This window comes from Phalacrocorax aristotelis, chromosome 9, assembly GCF_949628215.1.
Source record: "Phalacrocorax aristotelis chromosome 9, bGulAri2.1, whole genome shotgun sequence".
Taxonomy (NCBI): domain Eukaryota; kingdom Metazoa; phylum Chordata; class Aves; order Suliformes; family Phalacrocoracidae; genus Phalacrocorax; species Phalacrocorax aristotelis.
In genome coordinates, this window is record NC_134284.1 from 30,031,553 (window position 1) to 30,047,796 (window position 16,244).

Here is a 16,244-nt window from a genome sequence, read left to right on the forward strand (position 1 = left end):
AAAAAAAAAAAAGTAGAAGATGGGTTCTTTTGGCTGAAATTTCAGCGAGTAGGGCAGGAAAGCAGATCAAGCAACCACAAGGAATTGCCTTTTTAAAAGCTCCCCTATGAGATGTGTTTGCTCGCGTTCACTCAGGATAATAATCCTCATTTGGAAACAGCTTTTCACCCCGGGGTGGGTGGTGGGTTCTAATTACAATCCACTTCTGCATTAAAGGTGAGCGAGGCTCCTCAGGGCGAGGCGATTTTCCCTGGTTGCAGTCGGAGGCAGGAAAGCAGGCAGGTAACGATGATGGCCAACGTGCGTGTGCTGCCCCGGGGGGTGTGAAGGAGGCAGGCTCTCATCGATGCCATTCAGGAACACCTCATGTGGAATTCAATTATTCCTCCTGCTCCAGGGGAAGATGGTAGCACCGAAGGCCACGGTGCAAGGGAGATAAATAACTGGGTCTGCAGCAAGCGGAGGATCTGGTCAGAAGATGGATAAGCTTGAAAGACGATCCTGTCCCAGCTGTAGGCTGCAGTTTTCTTTCTGGGCCCACACTGAATTGCTGGTATGTGCAGCAAGCCCGCCAAGCAACGCTCTCTCCTTTTTCTTTTGTCCCCCCACTCCCCCCAAAAATATCTGTGTTATTTCTTGCATGAGGCAATGCAGGGCTCTCATTAGAGCACAGCCAGGGGAATGACGGCCATAACACCAGCTGAGGGCTCTGGGTCCACAAATAGCCCACAGAGAACAAATTCATAGGTAATTAGTATTTTCTCTAGGCAACCGGAAGAGAAGACAACCTTCCAATATTTAGTTAGAAGAGGTTAAGCGTGCTTTGTGTCCTATTTCATATGGCAAGAACTAGCTGGCATATTTAGTTGCAAAGGAGAGAGTTACAAAAAACCAACCTGTTCATGAATCTGTCCTGCAAGACCTGGAGTGGGGATACTGGAGAGCTCAGAGCCTGTTAGGTTTAAAGCATAGGTTATAAAAGCTTCCCCACTAACCTACAGAGATGCCTGGGGCTATTTTTTGGCCCTAATGCTTGCTTCTAATCCCCCGGTGCACAGCAAACCCTTCAGCAGCTGCATGCCTGAGCCACTGCTTTGCCTTACCGCAGGAGGTGGACTAGCAACCTCTTGAACCATCTCTCTCAAGCACGTCTATGATCTCATGCTAAACTAAAAGGAGGCTAATCTTAGCATAAATTTGCACTTATCCCATCTTTCATAAGCATAAAATGAAGGTGGAACACACAACACTCGCAGGAAAGCAGTGTAGCAGGGAAGATGAAATGTAGGAACTGACAGCAGACTTGGCAGCATCAGCTCTGGCAACCTGTTCCAAGGGAAGGCTTGGCTGAGGTGCTGCCGGTGAAGAGGTAGCTTCAGCCAGGCACAGGGTCTGGGGCAGCAACTGGGGAACAGCCCTTCTGAACCCCTGCAAGTGCCTGCGTGGGCTACGGCAAGCCTGGCTGCCAATAAATCCTCAGCTGAATACCACCGAAAAGAAAATTTTAGGAGGCTATGAATGCATCTCAAATGCTCTTACGACAATTTAAGCTATTCTGTCTTTGCTTCTGTGACAACCAGGTAATTTTTATATAATTATTCTCCCCTCCTGAATAATTTGAGAGCTATAGATCTCTCTCTGTGCATACATAGACAGTATCCGTGTACTACTGATGCACCCTCATGCTGGTGCACACCTACATCCTGATTCTCCCAGTTCTCACCAAAATCGGAATGTTTTTAGACTCAGTTCTGATGCAGGCAGATGGGCCTTGCAAGTCTTAATTCAGAGCTTTTGCAGTCAGCTGCAAGTATCTCAAATCCATAGAATAATTCAGGTAGTTTATTTCCTATAGATGACGTACCTCATCCAGGAAAGGAAACGATTAAACACACACACACACACACACAGAGTGGTGCATTGCAGGCAACTTATTACTGCAATAATCACTTCTACTTGTCAATACTGGGATTGCTGCTGCATGCAGTTCATCACAGAAATAAGTTCTACTTCAGTAATCTCAGCGCATGCATTAAAACCCAAAAAGCTCTTGACGTATTTACTGGTTTATTTGCATTAGTTAAAAAATTAGCAGGAACTATATTTTTGTGTTACAAAATGATTTTCGGCCTGCTGGCAAAACCTGCTACAAAGGACTTGGTCACTACTCATGTTGTCTCTGTTCGCCAAAAAGGTGCCTTTGGAAATAAGGCTCGTCCACGGTGTAACTGTAGTTATTGTTGAGCATAAAACGGTTCAAAAGACACATTTGGTGGAAGCCACAGATACGGGCCAGAGAGCCAGTCCCTACAGATCTGACATCCAGAGGCTGGGTTTCCATTAACAGTACGATATGGTGGTCGCAGCTGGTCTTTCTAAAAGGGAAATTTGATGTGGCTCAGGTGTCTGCGGCAATAATTCACAGCAGAAGCCAGGGTAAGCACTTCTGGAGAGAGCTGAGAAGCAAAGGGGACTAACCCCTTGTTCCCTCTTCTGAATGACATTGGTGGTGCAGTTTCAGAGCACAGCGGTTCCTCCCATAGTGCGAGAAATGGAATTCAGTATGGCAATTAGGAATATGCAGTGTACAAGACTTTCAAAGATAATATATGCTAAAAAACCCCTATGGTTAGGACAATTAAGTCTCAAGACTGTTCCAAACAGCTCCAGCTTTAGGATTTAATTGTTAAAATCATGTCACTGAATCAAAAGAGGTCACTAAACCCAAGCTTCTGTATTCTGCTTCAGCTAGGATTATGAAAAGCAGGAGGTTTGTACAGGCAGTATGCTTTATAAGCTTAGTGTAAACTAGCTTGGAACACAGCGGTTTAAAAAATCATTACAGATTAAAAGTAAGTGGTTGATTCTTTAGCACTTTTCCTTCCAGTCACTTCTTGCACTATATTCTCAGTCATATCTTGTTTTGACTTTAAAAAAAAAAAAAAAGGGGGGGGGTATAATTCCATTTACATGACTCATCAGGTGTTCTTCTGGGAGCTAAAAAGAAAAATAAATTTAATTACTATTATGTAGTACTGCAGCAACTTTCAGGCTGAATTATAATCAAATGTCATTTGGAAACATATGGCATAAGCCAATCTCATATTAACTCCATTATCTCAAGATAAGAAATAAAGCCCAAATATTGAAAGCCTTCTAACCTATAGAAGGCACCTACCTTTGGTTAATAATGCTTTTCAAAAGAGCCCGTTGACTTCTCCTGACATTGGGTCCAAGTCTATATCATAGAAACAGGGTCTTGTAGGAAGGCCTGGCATAGTGCTCATCTGGACAACAGAAGATAAACTGTTAAAATGGAAGCAGCATGGTTTCATGCAGATCTGAAACTTAGTCACTGCTGGAGACTATGACAGCACCAGCCGACGCAGCTCCTTGCACACATACATACTAGTTGGATGACGTCATGTACCTTTTTGAAGCATACTGCAAGAATCAGGAAATCCTGGCTCAGTGGAGAGACTGGACTTTTTTTTTTTTTTAAAAAAAATGAGGATTTAGTTTGCTTTCTGTCTCTGCCACTGATGGACCCCAAGATTTAGCAAAGTACTTAGATATCCAGCTGACCAGTTAACTGTTAGAGGAGTGTTCATGGACTTTGCTGTGGAGAGACAATAATATCTTGTGGCAGTTTCCTGGTTATCAAAACAAGTATACATGTTTTAACACCATTTTGCCAACTTGATTAAAATTCTTTAAGGTTCTAGAGCTAGAAGAGTTAAATAATTAGGAATAAGCATTGTTCAGTAGAGTTTAATTTTTTATTAAAAAAAAAAAAAACCAACCTGGAATAAAGCTTAAATAGAGATGGAGAGGTCAGGTCTCCTGACTGGAACATTTCTGAGGCATTCAAGTCAGAAGAGCTGTGCAGTGGCAGGACTGAAGCTAGCAAACTGGCTGCCAGCACTACGCCTGCCTCGGGCCAGTCCTCTCCAGTTGTTCCTCTGCCAAGCACCCGGTTCCAGAGCTGCACAACACAAGGCCAGCGGGGACTGCGCTTGGCCTGATTTACTAATGCAGCTGACAGGACTTCCCTTCCCTAACTCAGCGTTTAGCCCAGCAGCACACATAGGTTAAACATGGATGCTCTGCAAAGGTGGGCAACTTGTCACCAGGCTTGGTAGTTTGTGCCAGTGGTCATTAAGCCCTTTAATAAAAAAAAAAAATCCAAGGCCTCATTTTCTCTCTGCATCATCTGGCCTCAGCTTTCACAATCTGTATTGTTACGCCTGTCTCCATGAGATTAAAGATCTCTTTGGCAACCTGGTATTTTCTCCCTGAGCAAGTACTTTGCACGCTAATCAAATTACCTCCCAATCTTCCTTTTGATAATAAGCTAAGCAGCAACGAGGCAAAGCTCTGTTGGTTAGGCATTTTCTGCAGTTCTCAAAACCCTTCGGGGAGCTTTTGGAGTCCCATCCCATTTTTCTAAGCCATTTACAAGTGCTAACACCAGTCCCATATGTACTGTACCACTGCAGGTCTTGCATGGCTTATGCAGAGGTAAAAATCACTTCAAGTCTACTCTTTGAAATGAATTCTAGGACTACACTAGCTTTTTGTCAGAGCCGCTGCTTTCTCAGACAGAGAATAGGGGGACTACAGAGAAGACCCTCATTACCTGTCTGTGTGTTTAGTTGTATGACTGTTTTGCTCCCAAGAGCCAAGGTATTAAGAGATCCCAAGTGCCTGGAAGGGTTTTCCTGTTCTCACCATAGTCACTGTCAGTCATGCAGAGAAAGAAACTTCTATTTATTTACTTATCACTGAAGAATCATAGAGCTTTGCACATCTCTGCCTACAGATTCAGAGGGCCACAGCAGGAGCTGAGACAGTGACACTCAGTGGAGTGGGAGGTGCCATATTGCTGAAGATGGGCCTGACTTCATATTTCTTGCACTTTCGGTCAATTTTCCTCCTTTCCCATCCATAGGGCAGCCCACAGTGGCTACTCTGCTATCTGTTTCTTAAGGACAGTCTGTTTAAACCCTGAATTTCTACGCAGTACAGGGTAATTTGCATCTAAGCTAATTTTCTGGACAAGTGTCTACAATGCTTGAAGCACTCAGTTATTTTCAGAGCTGAAGAAATAAACTTTTCCTCCATTATCCTCCTCCCCTTCAACACCACACGCGTTGAAAAAGAACTCAGGGCAATTCACACTATTTAACTTACATGAAAAAATTAGACCACATGCATATCATCAATCCCCTTGCAAGATTTAAAGCAAAACCAATACCAACTAAGAATGTATTATTCATTGCTCTTGTGGAACTTCCGAAGAAAATGTCATTTAGGAACTAAAAATGAACCAAATAAATTTTTTGTTTTCAATTCGTCAGCAGCACCAGAAAAGAAACCCAACCAATCTGAGCCCAACATTTTGTTTCACTTTCATTAACTTTCATGCTCAAAGTTAAATCTCAATAATCTCTGAAATTATATTTCCTTTAAAACCTCAAAGTGTCTCATTAAAGTACAAAGCTTCAACTTTGAGCCAGAAAGGGAAAAACGCAAAACTCAGAAGCTGAGAAAAAATAAAATGTGACATACCTTTGTGATTAACTTCAGATAACAAGAATACATATGCACTGGTGATAAATTTCAACTCAAATTTCTCATAAAATCTTCTGCACAGTTATATATTTGCTGCATTTTCAGCTCACAGTTCAATCACTGCTGCCAAAAATTTATTCTGAGGCTAACACACCTCCTGCTGAATGGGTTTAAAATAGTGATCTTATTCAAAATGCCCTGGATGGCTTCTCAAAAGGTCATCCCTTCCCTGGCTTTGTAGACACCACAGAAGAGTCATCTTCATATGTCCCTAACCAGGAGGCTTACTGTTAAATCTGGCAGAATTAACACCACAATTTACTACACGTCAAGAAAATATTAGGAATCTGGGAAGGGAGCAGAAGGGAAAGAGTCCCACTTCACAGAAACTGAAGACATCAGAAAAAGAGCCAAAACGTTAGTCTTAATGTCTGAAAACATCTTTCTGTTGTGTAGCTCATTAATGCTGTGTACCCTTTCCTTCTCCAGTGCTTATAAAAAAAATGAAATAAGTAATTGTTTGGATTAAATCTTGGCTTGCAAAAATACCATTAATAACAGGAACAAGCATGCTATCTTTCATTTTACCCCAAAACACACATTACTTTTTAAAAAGATGGATGAGCCAGACTTTAATCAGGACGTGGTTATTTTATTTATGTTGGGTAATCTGGAAACCCTTACCTACCTCTTTCTTTTTTTTTTTTTTTTAAAAGAATTAAAAAGATATCCAATACTTGGCTCTAGCTAGCATTTGAAGGAAGAAGGGATCCAACTCTCAAACCAGCAAAATTCTTCATCTGAGCCATGCACCCCCTAATGCTTTTGAAAGCTTATTAAAACAAACATGACTTCAGAAAAAGGTTCAGGCCCCCAAAATAAGAAAAAGACAGAGCTGCTTGCTTCAACTGCTCCATCCCCTAAAATAATCTAACAAGTTACTGAACATTTGCCCAGAAGAGATTCCCCAGATGAGATATCCAGTGGATCCTTTCATCCTAACATTCTTTCTTTGGATGCAAACCTGAACGTTAGTTCATTTTGCAGGTAGCTCCTCTTTCTGCTAGGCAATTCATAACAAAGCTATTCCAGGATCCTGTTTCCATTGTACCTACTCTCTCTCCTCTCAGTTGACCTTATGCCAATCATATCAAAGAACAGAAACTAAAAACTCAAGGGCATAGCAAAATGAGCTGTTGGAACTGGCGCAGGCTGAAGAGCAAACAGATGGTCAGCAGAACCATGAGAACCAAATGGGAGGGGAGACTGACCAACGGCTAACAGTCCAGGTCAGCTTCACTTTGGAGGTGCCTCATCAGAAGTCGTTTGCTTTGTAAGCTTTGGAGAAGTGGTCTTGTTCTACCCTGATCTGCAGTTCTGCAGACTTCACCTGCAATACTGCAAAGTACTTTCATCAGGAATGCAAAGTCACAACGGCAATGAAGTGGGCCAAGGATTTCTCCCATCCCCTCTACCAGACTGCAGTTCCCAGAATTCATTAGCTACAGAGCTCACCCCTTCCTCAAAATCCAGGAAGACAGAGATGTGGTACCTGATGAGCACACTGAGGGCTTGCTACGTATTCAAATAGTCAGGTGGCCTATTTTAGCTTCCCTCTTCCACCTGAAAAGAAACCTATTAAGGGCATCTAATACACTGGACTGTTAAAACACCACCTGTAAATGACAAAGACTCCTCTAGCTTAAGACAGCTTTGGTAACTGCCTGTTGGAATGCACGTGAAGTTTTTTCCTCGCCCCACAGTTGTGGGTTTCACTCAATCACATACCGTTCCTACTAGTGGATACAGGAATCCAGCGCCAACACTGGCCCGAATGTCTCGGATTGGCAGAATAAAACCTGTAGGTGCTCCTTTTTGTTCAGGGTCATGAGACAATGATAAGTGAGTTTTAGCCATGCAGATGGGCAGGTTTCCAAATCCCTGGGAAAGGCAATGAAAAGAGAGAGAGAGAGAGAAAGAAGAAAAAAGTAAGTGCAAACCCAATAACCTTTCCTGAACACAAATGTAATTGCTCTATTCTTGCCATCAGACATTTTTTCAGGACATTTTACTCCTCACCAACCACTTCATCTGTAGCCTGTCAGACCTGTTGACTATTCTGTATCCCCATTCCTTCTCTCAAAGTCTCCCCCCACCCCCAGCTGAGTATTAAAGAACGAACCACCTTGGAACATCAAACTGAGGTAAGAGTTAATGGTATTGAAGTGTTAGATATACAATCTTGATAGCTAACTTACTTTCTGCTTTCTTCTGAAAATGTTAATTTAGACAGCTCAAAACTGAGGTTCTTGTTCAGCTGAGGTCAGTTAATTAGAAATGTCTGATCAATATAACTGCAGGTCATGAGGAAGTAGCAATTACATGGCTATGCTATTTTGATAGACTTGTGAAGGAATATACAAGAAACATTAAAGTAAGAAACTATATATGCCAGTAGTAAAATGCAAAAGCAAAGTTATTCAAGCACACTAAACAAAGAATGGGTAGTTCTCACATTGCTCTTCTGTTCAAAGCCCTTTACAGACCTTCATTAATGCAGGAGCAGGTAAATTCACAAGAACGTCATACTAGATAAGAGTAAAAGCAACACAACAACCAGAAAGCATTGAATTCAACAACCAGATGCCAGGTTGAAAACTTATAAAAGTAGATGTTTTTTCTACAAGTAGTATTGTATGACCTGTGGAACTCTTTCCCCAACATGACTGCGGCTGCCAAAAATCTGTATGGGATCAAGAACTGATTAGACAACTCAGTGGAACAAGATTAAAAGAAAAAAAAGAAAAAAACCAAGATATCAGAGACTATTTAGCACCAGTTTGACTGCTTGTTGTTCCCTAATTCCCCAACTGCTGAAGCACTGGAGAGTGTGGTAGAGAAAGATCATGGAACTCTCCTGCTCTTCTCTTCCCATACACTATCACAGACGTGCTGCTGGGCCAGATGAGTGCTGTGTTCTTCACTGGAAGACAGGGCCAGTTTCTCCCTCCCCATACCACCTTCTCTTCCTCCTCTGCCATAGAGCATCCAATGAGTGCTGGACAAGGACACGATTTGAGCGATGATTGCCTTCACATGCGGTTTGACCACCACTGTTCAATATGAACATTTGAAATGAAAAGCACCACTGGTATCAGGTGATGTGGAAAACTCACTTGCTTAGTGTACAAGGCGACTTTCTCCTGTGCTTCTGGAAGCAGCTCGATATCACTTGCGCCATAGATCTGTTGTGCAATAAGCCTGATTTTATCTATAACAGGGAGCTAGAAAAAAAAAAAAAAAAGACAGAGGCAAGTCAGTGTGGCCAGACTACAAAGACCTGTAACACCACAGCAGCTTCACAGTCCTTCCTATGTGTTGTGCAATGCTCATCTGCAGATGCAAGAGCTATTCCCATTTGCTGTAGAACAACACTACAGAGTAATTTGAGGGTTTTCAGAACAGGTTTCGCTTATCTTGTTGCAGTTGTTTCTCTTGGTAGGAGTGCAAAACTAGCTTACTACAGTCAGAAACAAAAAAATACACAACAGTATTTCTTATAAGCTGTGCTTGCATGTTAATTACTCCCACTGCAAGAGAGACTATTCTTTCTGAAGTCTAAGTCAAAAAGTGGGCAAAAATAATTTGAGGGACTACAAGTTAATGGTTAAATAAGAGCACAAATAAAACAGGTTAAAGAAGAAAAATTGAAAGCATCTGTTAAAGAGCTAAAACAGATATAATGACATAGCTCTGTACCTCATCAGGTTCTTGAATACGTGCTTGCTAGTAAAGGAGGATTCAGGACATAACCTGGGAACTAACAGTGACTTCATTACCTCCAAGTGATCTGTCAAATTTGCTTAAGTACAAAGTCATTAGAAATACAGACACACACTCTCTTCCACCCCAACCTGTACTGTGACTCCATAAACCTGACTTGCAGAGAGAAAAAAAAAAGTTTAAAATGGACAAATTCTGTTCCATAGCCTGTTGTATAGATTCCTATCCTGAGCAACAAGTACACCCAGAAGCTCTGCGGTAAGGTAACAGTTTTGGTCAGGCTTGTTCTGGTCCATGCTCTGACAGGAATGCATGTCTCAAGTTCAAGGAGTAAACTTTACCCTATGCTGGAACATGGCTGCCACAGTAGAAACCTTGTCATCTCTAGCAGAGTCACAGAAGCATCTTTCAGTGTCAAAAGTAAACAGTATTTCACCTGGTAGTCAAAGCAACAAGAAAGACTAACTAGGTCTTTGAGACTGGTGGAATAAATGTTATATTCTAAAATCAAATTTCTTCTCAGTTTCTCAGAGCAGCCTTTCAGACAGCCTTCAGCAACTTAAGGTAGTGAAACCAACTGATCTCCACCTTACGAACAAAGTACTTCGGTAATACTGCGAATTCTTACCTCCAGATTATAGAGGAACCTGAAGTTGCTGGGTGTCTGCGATGCTCTCTGGACAGCTTGGGCCAGTGCAACTGCTCCATTACCACCCTCTGCCCAGTGAGTGCACTCCACAGCATCGAACGCCCCTGCTTCCTTTGCCAGTTGTACTACAAGGGCCAGTTCAGCCTTTGTATCTGTTCTGTAAGGAGAGAAGTTTGCACATTTGTACCAGAACACACACAGAGTAAATTAACAGTTCTAACCATTTTTTACTCTTGCTGACAACATCTAAAAGCTGCCCAAAGAAGTCACAGAATCCAGCCATGAGGAAGCTGCTGAGGGGCTATGCACCACAGCCTTCCCCACCTTTGTGAAGGAAGCTACTCCACAGAGGAACAGACAGCAACAGGTAGCTCTGGAACTGCGTGCGGACACCCGTGACTTCTGACAGAGCAGCGTTCCAGGCTTTCTGTCGTTAGCTGTCCTGTATCGGCAACGCAACTCCTGTTTTCAGAAGCAAACTCAAAAGGCTGATTTAGAGGTGCTATATTGCATGCACAGAACAAGCTAAAACCCACAATTTCTCCAAGTCAGCCAATACGCATTTACTTCATATGAAGAATTCTTAGCTGGTTACTCTGCTTCAACTGGCATCAGCTTTAACACACCAGTTCAAAGCCCTTCTGCTTGCATAAAAAGACCACACAGAGATTCTATTTCCTGTGCAGTACAACGTGCAGGACCAAAATGCTTCTTAGCAGAGCACAATTATTCCACATAGCAGACCGCTGAACACAGCGTGGTTGACAGCACAGGGACCTCACCATCTATTATGGCCTTAGATTCCACACCGTCACAGGCACCTTTTGTCCACAGTAATTTGGCCAGTCAGGGTGTAAGTGATGGCAGGTAGTAGTCACTCATCATAAAATCCTCAGCTAATTTAAACTAAGGAAGGCATTTGAAATAACTAAGCAGAGCTCCCCTATTTATTCAGCATCTTCCAACAATGCAAAACACTGCAAACAATACATCAACAGTACCAAAACCAAGAGCTTGTGTTAAACATAGCATATAAAGCGCCACAATTTTATTCCCATCCATCACTTGTATGTCCCAGCTCACTTACTTGAAAGCATTGACAGCCACTACTACAGGGACGCCAAACATCTGTGCATTTTGGATTTGCTTGTTTAGGTTACTACAGCCTTTTGCCAACAGCTGAAGATTCTGTAGATAACAGCAAGCAGGAAGCACATTTTCAATAAGCAGGGGCAGTGAAACTTTTGTTCCAAATCCACTACGTCCACAGCTAATGAGAAAAATGTCAAAATGGGAACAAAACCACAAAGGCAAATCCCCAGTGCTGCTTTCTGAACAGTCCAGACCAGTGCCTGGTCTTGGATGGAAGACAGGAAAAGGAATGACTGCTTCTAATGATCACTGCTTTCAGCTGCCACGCCAAGGTAAGAGAAGTAGCTTTTTATCCTTTTTTTGTTATTCTTCACAAGTTAATACCCATGCTTATTAACTCCACACAGTAAAGCCTCATTTTCCTCTCTGACACATTCCTCTTTATGTATTAAATATCATTAGCAGTGAATTTCATGACACTTGTTTGAAGTATGTGGCAACAGCTTTTGGTTTACACATATTTACATTTTGCAGCATCAGGGACTATTCATGGAAATCCAGACATCTCATCCCTTCCTATGCAAGGAATAACCCATACAGAAGCTCCACAAGTGAAAAAGCTGCAACAGTGTAAAGACAGCTGGGCTAATTTATGCAAGTGTACATTTAAAGCACAAGGATAGAAGCTGAGACTTTAGTTTGCTTCCCTCTCCTTTGCAAAGAAGGGGGGGAATAAGAACAGAAACTGCTGCTGCTAAGAAGAGAGTAATTAGAGAAGCGCGCCGAATATTTTCAGAGACTATTTCAGCCAAGAAATTACTCCATACGGACGAGGTATTACTAAGAAAAATTGAGCGCAGACAATTGCGTGAGCTCAGGAGAAATAAAAAGCCTCTGAATACTGGCTAGGTCAAGTACAATAAGTGTGTGAAAGAGCAGAGCCAAAATAACATCATTAAAAAAAGGAAAAAAAAAAAAAGAAAAAAAACATAACAGCTTGTATGAGGAAGCATTTCGCTGGCAGCTAAAGAAATGACACACACTAGCGCTCCAGGCATGCGCTGCATGACAATATCATGACATGACTGCAGTTAGTTGTTCAACTCTCACAAAGGCTAAAGGTTACCTCTTCCATGTACTCCTTTGGTAAAGGTACCCCAGCGGTGACCTGGGAAAAAAAAGGAAAAAAGAAAAAAGATGGAACCATGTAAAATTTTTATTCATGAGCGTAATTCGTGCTTGATACTTATTAAATGGCATCAAGATACAGTCTACTCCAGGCTGGTCCTTTTTTTCTAAGAAAAAAATAGAAGAAGGAATAAAAGACTGCAAGATACACTCATAATACAACAAATGACTGACTGTGGTAATACCACAAGGGCTTCAGCATACAAGCACTTCATCAGGACAATAAAACAAGCAGGTATGTACCTGCAATGTACTACAATGAAGCAACTTACAAGCAAGAGGGACGTAGAATTTGTCTTACAACTGCAAATCTCAAGACAACTACAAGCCAGATCAAAACCTGCAAGGCTTTAAGTGACTGGATCAGAAAAAACAGTAACAGCCCCTTGGGCCTAAAGAAAACCTTGCCTAGTACTTACTGCAGGCCCTCCTCCATGCATTTTCAGAGCTCGGACAGTAGCAACCAACACCACCACATGAGGCCGGAGACCAGAATAGCGGCACTTAATATTGAAGAATTTCTCCATGCCTATGTCTGCACCAAATCCTGCTTCTGTAACTAGAGTAGGAATTAAATGAAAAGAAGCTTGTGAGAGGTTGCTGGGTGGAGAAATCATACTCTGATTATATAAATCAGAAGCTTCTTCCAAGACAAAAAAACCAAAGTAACGATAAAAAAGGCAGATCCCTCCCTGCAAAACAAACAAACCAAAAGCAAACAGAAAAACACCCCACACACTTACCAACAAATCCCTGTTTGCCCACAAGCTTCAGTGCTATTTTGTCTGCCAACACTGAAGAATTCCCATGTGCAATATTGGCAAAAGGTCCAGCATGAACAAACACAGGTGTTCCCTAGAAAAGGGGGTGTGTGGGAGAGAGAAAGAGAGAGAGAAAATCAGGGGGTACAATTCAGCAAACCTGCAGCATTTCAGGAGCACAGTACTATCGTACCTGAAGGTAAAGAAAAACACTTTCAGAAGACAGATCTTAAAGCCTTCTGATCAAACATTTGCCATCAGTAATAAGAACTACACGGCAAACAGGATTATAATAATCTGCACAAGAGGAGATATTAATCCACTTAGGAAAAGGATAGCTAAATCCCAGCAACTCTTTGCCATTCTCCTGCATACACACCATTTAGATTCCCAAAGTACTTCCTGGCATTAAAGACAACAGAGCAGAGACACGGCAAAATTTAGTCCATTTCCTCAGGGCCTTCCCACACGCCAGCGGCAGACCTAGAAACTTGCCCTCTCCCCCTAGCCCTGAACCTTTGGTAGGAAACCACAGTAAACCTCCAACTCTAAGCTGAGTAGGACCACGCTGATTGTGATAAATGAACAAAACCCATTGCTTCTTGGCTCTGAGAATGCACATGTAGCAAATCATCTGTGCTCACCTCTAGTGTCTGCATGAGGTTTGGTTTAACAGCATCTTTCATCAAGACAGCCAAAGCACCAGTCACTCCCTAGAAGAAAAAAAAAAAAAAAAAGGGCAATCAGATTCCAGAGGTACTGAGACCTTGAGACAGTTCCCATGCAGTGTCAAAGCTCTGCTTTTGCCCTGGTGAGCTTTCATGACCAGAACCAGCAGTTGTTCTAGATATAACTAACTCTAGTCAGGGCAAGGCAGAATAAAACGACCTTTACATCCTTGTAAGAGGATCTGTGATTTCTGCTGGGGGCAGGCTCTCAGCTGTGACCTTGCTTGGCCATCACTTCGTAGCAAAGGCATAAAGAACAATTGCTTTTTTTAATGCTATAGCAAGGTTACTAAACAATAGCAGCGGGAGATTAACCCTTTGGTATGTATGGTTTACTGTAGCCCATTCAGTGGCACAGAGCAGGAGTTTTTCAGGACAGTTGTTATACATGTTGAAATACTGGACCACACTCATCACCCTGGTGTCTCCACTGTAGCATTACTGACTTTGTTTTGCAGTATCTAAACACACTAAGAAGTTTAAAGTTACACACATGTCGATGTTCTCGGCTTTTGCAGGTAGATTTGTCTTGGACGTTTTTGCTTCCTCATTTCAGCAACTAGGCTTTACATATCGGCCTTAAAATGTCATAACAAGCTACTACATCCTGGCCAAGTTTCTTGTGCAGAAATAACTTTTAAAGTTATCTCTGTGCTCACATGAGAAAGTTGAGGCTGACATCATAAAAGGCAAACACTGGAGGCCATGTTTCCTCTGAGGTGCAGCAATATACCCTGCTGCAATTCTGCTTCCTGCAAAGTGAAAGCTTGTGATTTTATCCACATTTGCTCTGGGAAGAGAAAATGAGAGTTTGGTCATCCTTGTGACTGACACAGTCCAGTAGAAACCAAACTGGCTGTTACCCAGCGCTTGCAAAAGTAACTAGAATTGCTGTAACAGGTACTGAACCAAGTGTTCTCAGCAGTTACGACAACCTTGAACCATGATTTCTTTTTCTTCCCTTTTCATTTCAATTGGATTGCAGCACTCAATTATATGAAAGATTTTTTTAAAGACATTCACTGCTTTGTTTCATTAATTTCAATCTCGCCACATGAAAGCTTATTTAACATTTAATAGATAAGCTTTAAACTTCAGTCATCTCCAGAATAATGAAAACTACAGAGAAAGATTTCCATGGCGACATTTCAGGCCTGTGTCACTCAGTGGCTCTTCAATACATCCCATCTCTAAAAAACCTGTAGTCAGTTCCTGATTCCACATTTCTTCCCAGTTTCTTTGTGCTTCCTGGTAGCACACCCATGACACTGGTTATATCACAGCACAAGGACCCAGACATCCTATTGTGCCGGTCTGGTCTCTGCAATCACCACATTTCTGCCTGCCTGAGGAGTACATAACACAGTCCTAATGACACAAGCCAATGGCCACCATCAGTGCAAACATATAACATTCACGAGAACCTGTTGGACAGGTCTGATACTATCCTCCATTCTGCAGTTGCAACGGACAAAATTTTATTTAATTAGATTTAAAAAAAAAGTAAAAAAATCTGGAGATGAAAGACTATCACCTGGACACTACATAAAACTCAAAGCAACTCCCTACCGAAGCAGCACCTGCCTCCACTGCTGACAGCAGCAGGAGAGACTCCTGTTTTCCAGAACTGGGTTTAATTCAGGTACTTAAAGTTAAACTGGCAGCATGCTGGCAGTATGAATTAAAATCTCAAAGCTGCCTACAGAACTTTGGCCTGTGCCCTCCCCCTCATCCTCAACACCCACCTCACATAAGGACATTTACAGATAAATGGTTCCCAGCCTAGCCCTTTTCCTGCAAGGCCAGAGTCAGGCCACATTGCTAATCTACTGTTTCTTAGGCTCATCCCGGGAAGAAGTAAAACAGAGCAAAAAATAGCCCAAACACACAAAAAACCCAAAAACCCACAGCAAGATAGCAAGAGTTGGGTAAGCCTTAGTGCTGTGTCCCACTTTGCTGGAAACACAGGTTGGGATACCCACCCTGCGGATTCTTCTATCCCACTGGAAAGGTTCATTCAGAAAATGCAAAACAAATAATTAGCACCACATCACACAAATTTGTAATACCCTTGTCTTTTGCAAAGCAGGCTGTGAAATATCTACTATACAGGACAGCAGTAAGCATCAATATCGTATTTTTACCGACTAGTACTAGAGCCCTGAGCCTGTTCTCTACCTTGAGGCCAAGTGCCAGGGCACAGGTCACATACAGGGCTCTACTTGCCTTCCCTTCTCCAAACAGGGTTGCCATCTTCAAAATGTTTATTGGAAGAAGTGTCAGAGGCTCAGGACATTCCCCTGAAACCACACTGAAGCACCATTTGGAAGTGCTAGTTGGCAACTCCATAAACATGCCAAGAACTGTACTAATAATTATTGTATGGACAGCTACAGGACAGTGCTGCAGCTTGTAACTGCCGCTCAGGACTGCTTTACATATTGGCAATAGACACCACCAGTGCTACTA

General features: G+C 42.2%; 1 protein-coding gene across 2 annotated transcripts in view; it reads right to left on the reverse strand.

Annotated features, from left to right (window-relative positions):
* Positions 1-2,048: 2,048 nt before the first annotated feature.
* MTHFD1 (methylenetetrahydrofolate dehydrogenase, cyclohydrolase and formyltetrahydrofolate synthetase 1) overlaps positions 2,049-16,244 on the reverse strand; it is a 42,718-nt gene continuing 28,522 nt past the window's right edge. For both annotated transcript variants that reach the window (XM_075104119.1, XM_075104118.1), the window contains 10 exons: positions 13,692-13,760; positions 13,030-13,141; positions 12,706-12,845; positions 12,225-12,266; positions 11,094-11,194; positions 9,986-10,163; positions 8,751-8,858; positions 7,363-7,515; positions 3,179-3,287; positions 2,049-2,997 (listed from right to left, as the gene is read on the reverse strand). In XM_075104119.1, coding sequence (XP_074960220.1) covers positions 3,198-3,287; positions 7,363-7,515; positions 8,751-8,858; positions 9,986-10,163; positions 11,094-11,194; positions 12,225-12,266; positions 12,706-12,845; positions 13,030-13,141; positions 13,692-13,760 — 993 coding nt within the window. In that variant the 3' untranslated portion in view covers positions 2,049-2,997; positions 3,179-3,197. The remainder of the gene's footprint in view (positions 2,998-3,178; positions 3,288-7,362; positions 7,516-8,750; positions 8,859-9,985; positions 10,164-11,093; positions 11,195-12,224; positions 12,267-12,705; positions 12,846-13,029; positions 13,142-13,691; positions 13,761-16,244) is intronic.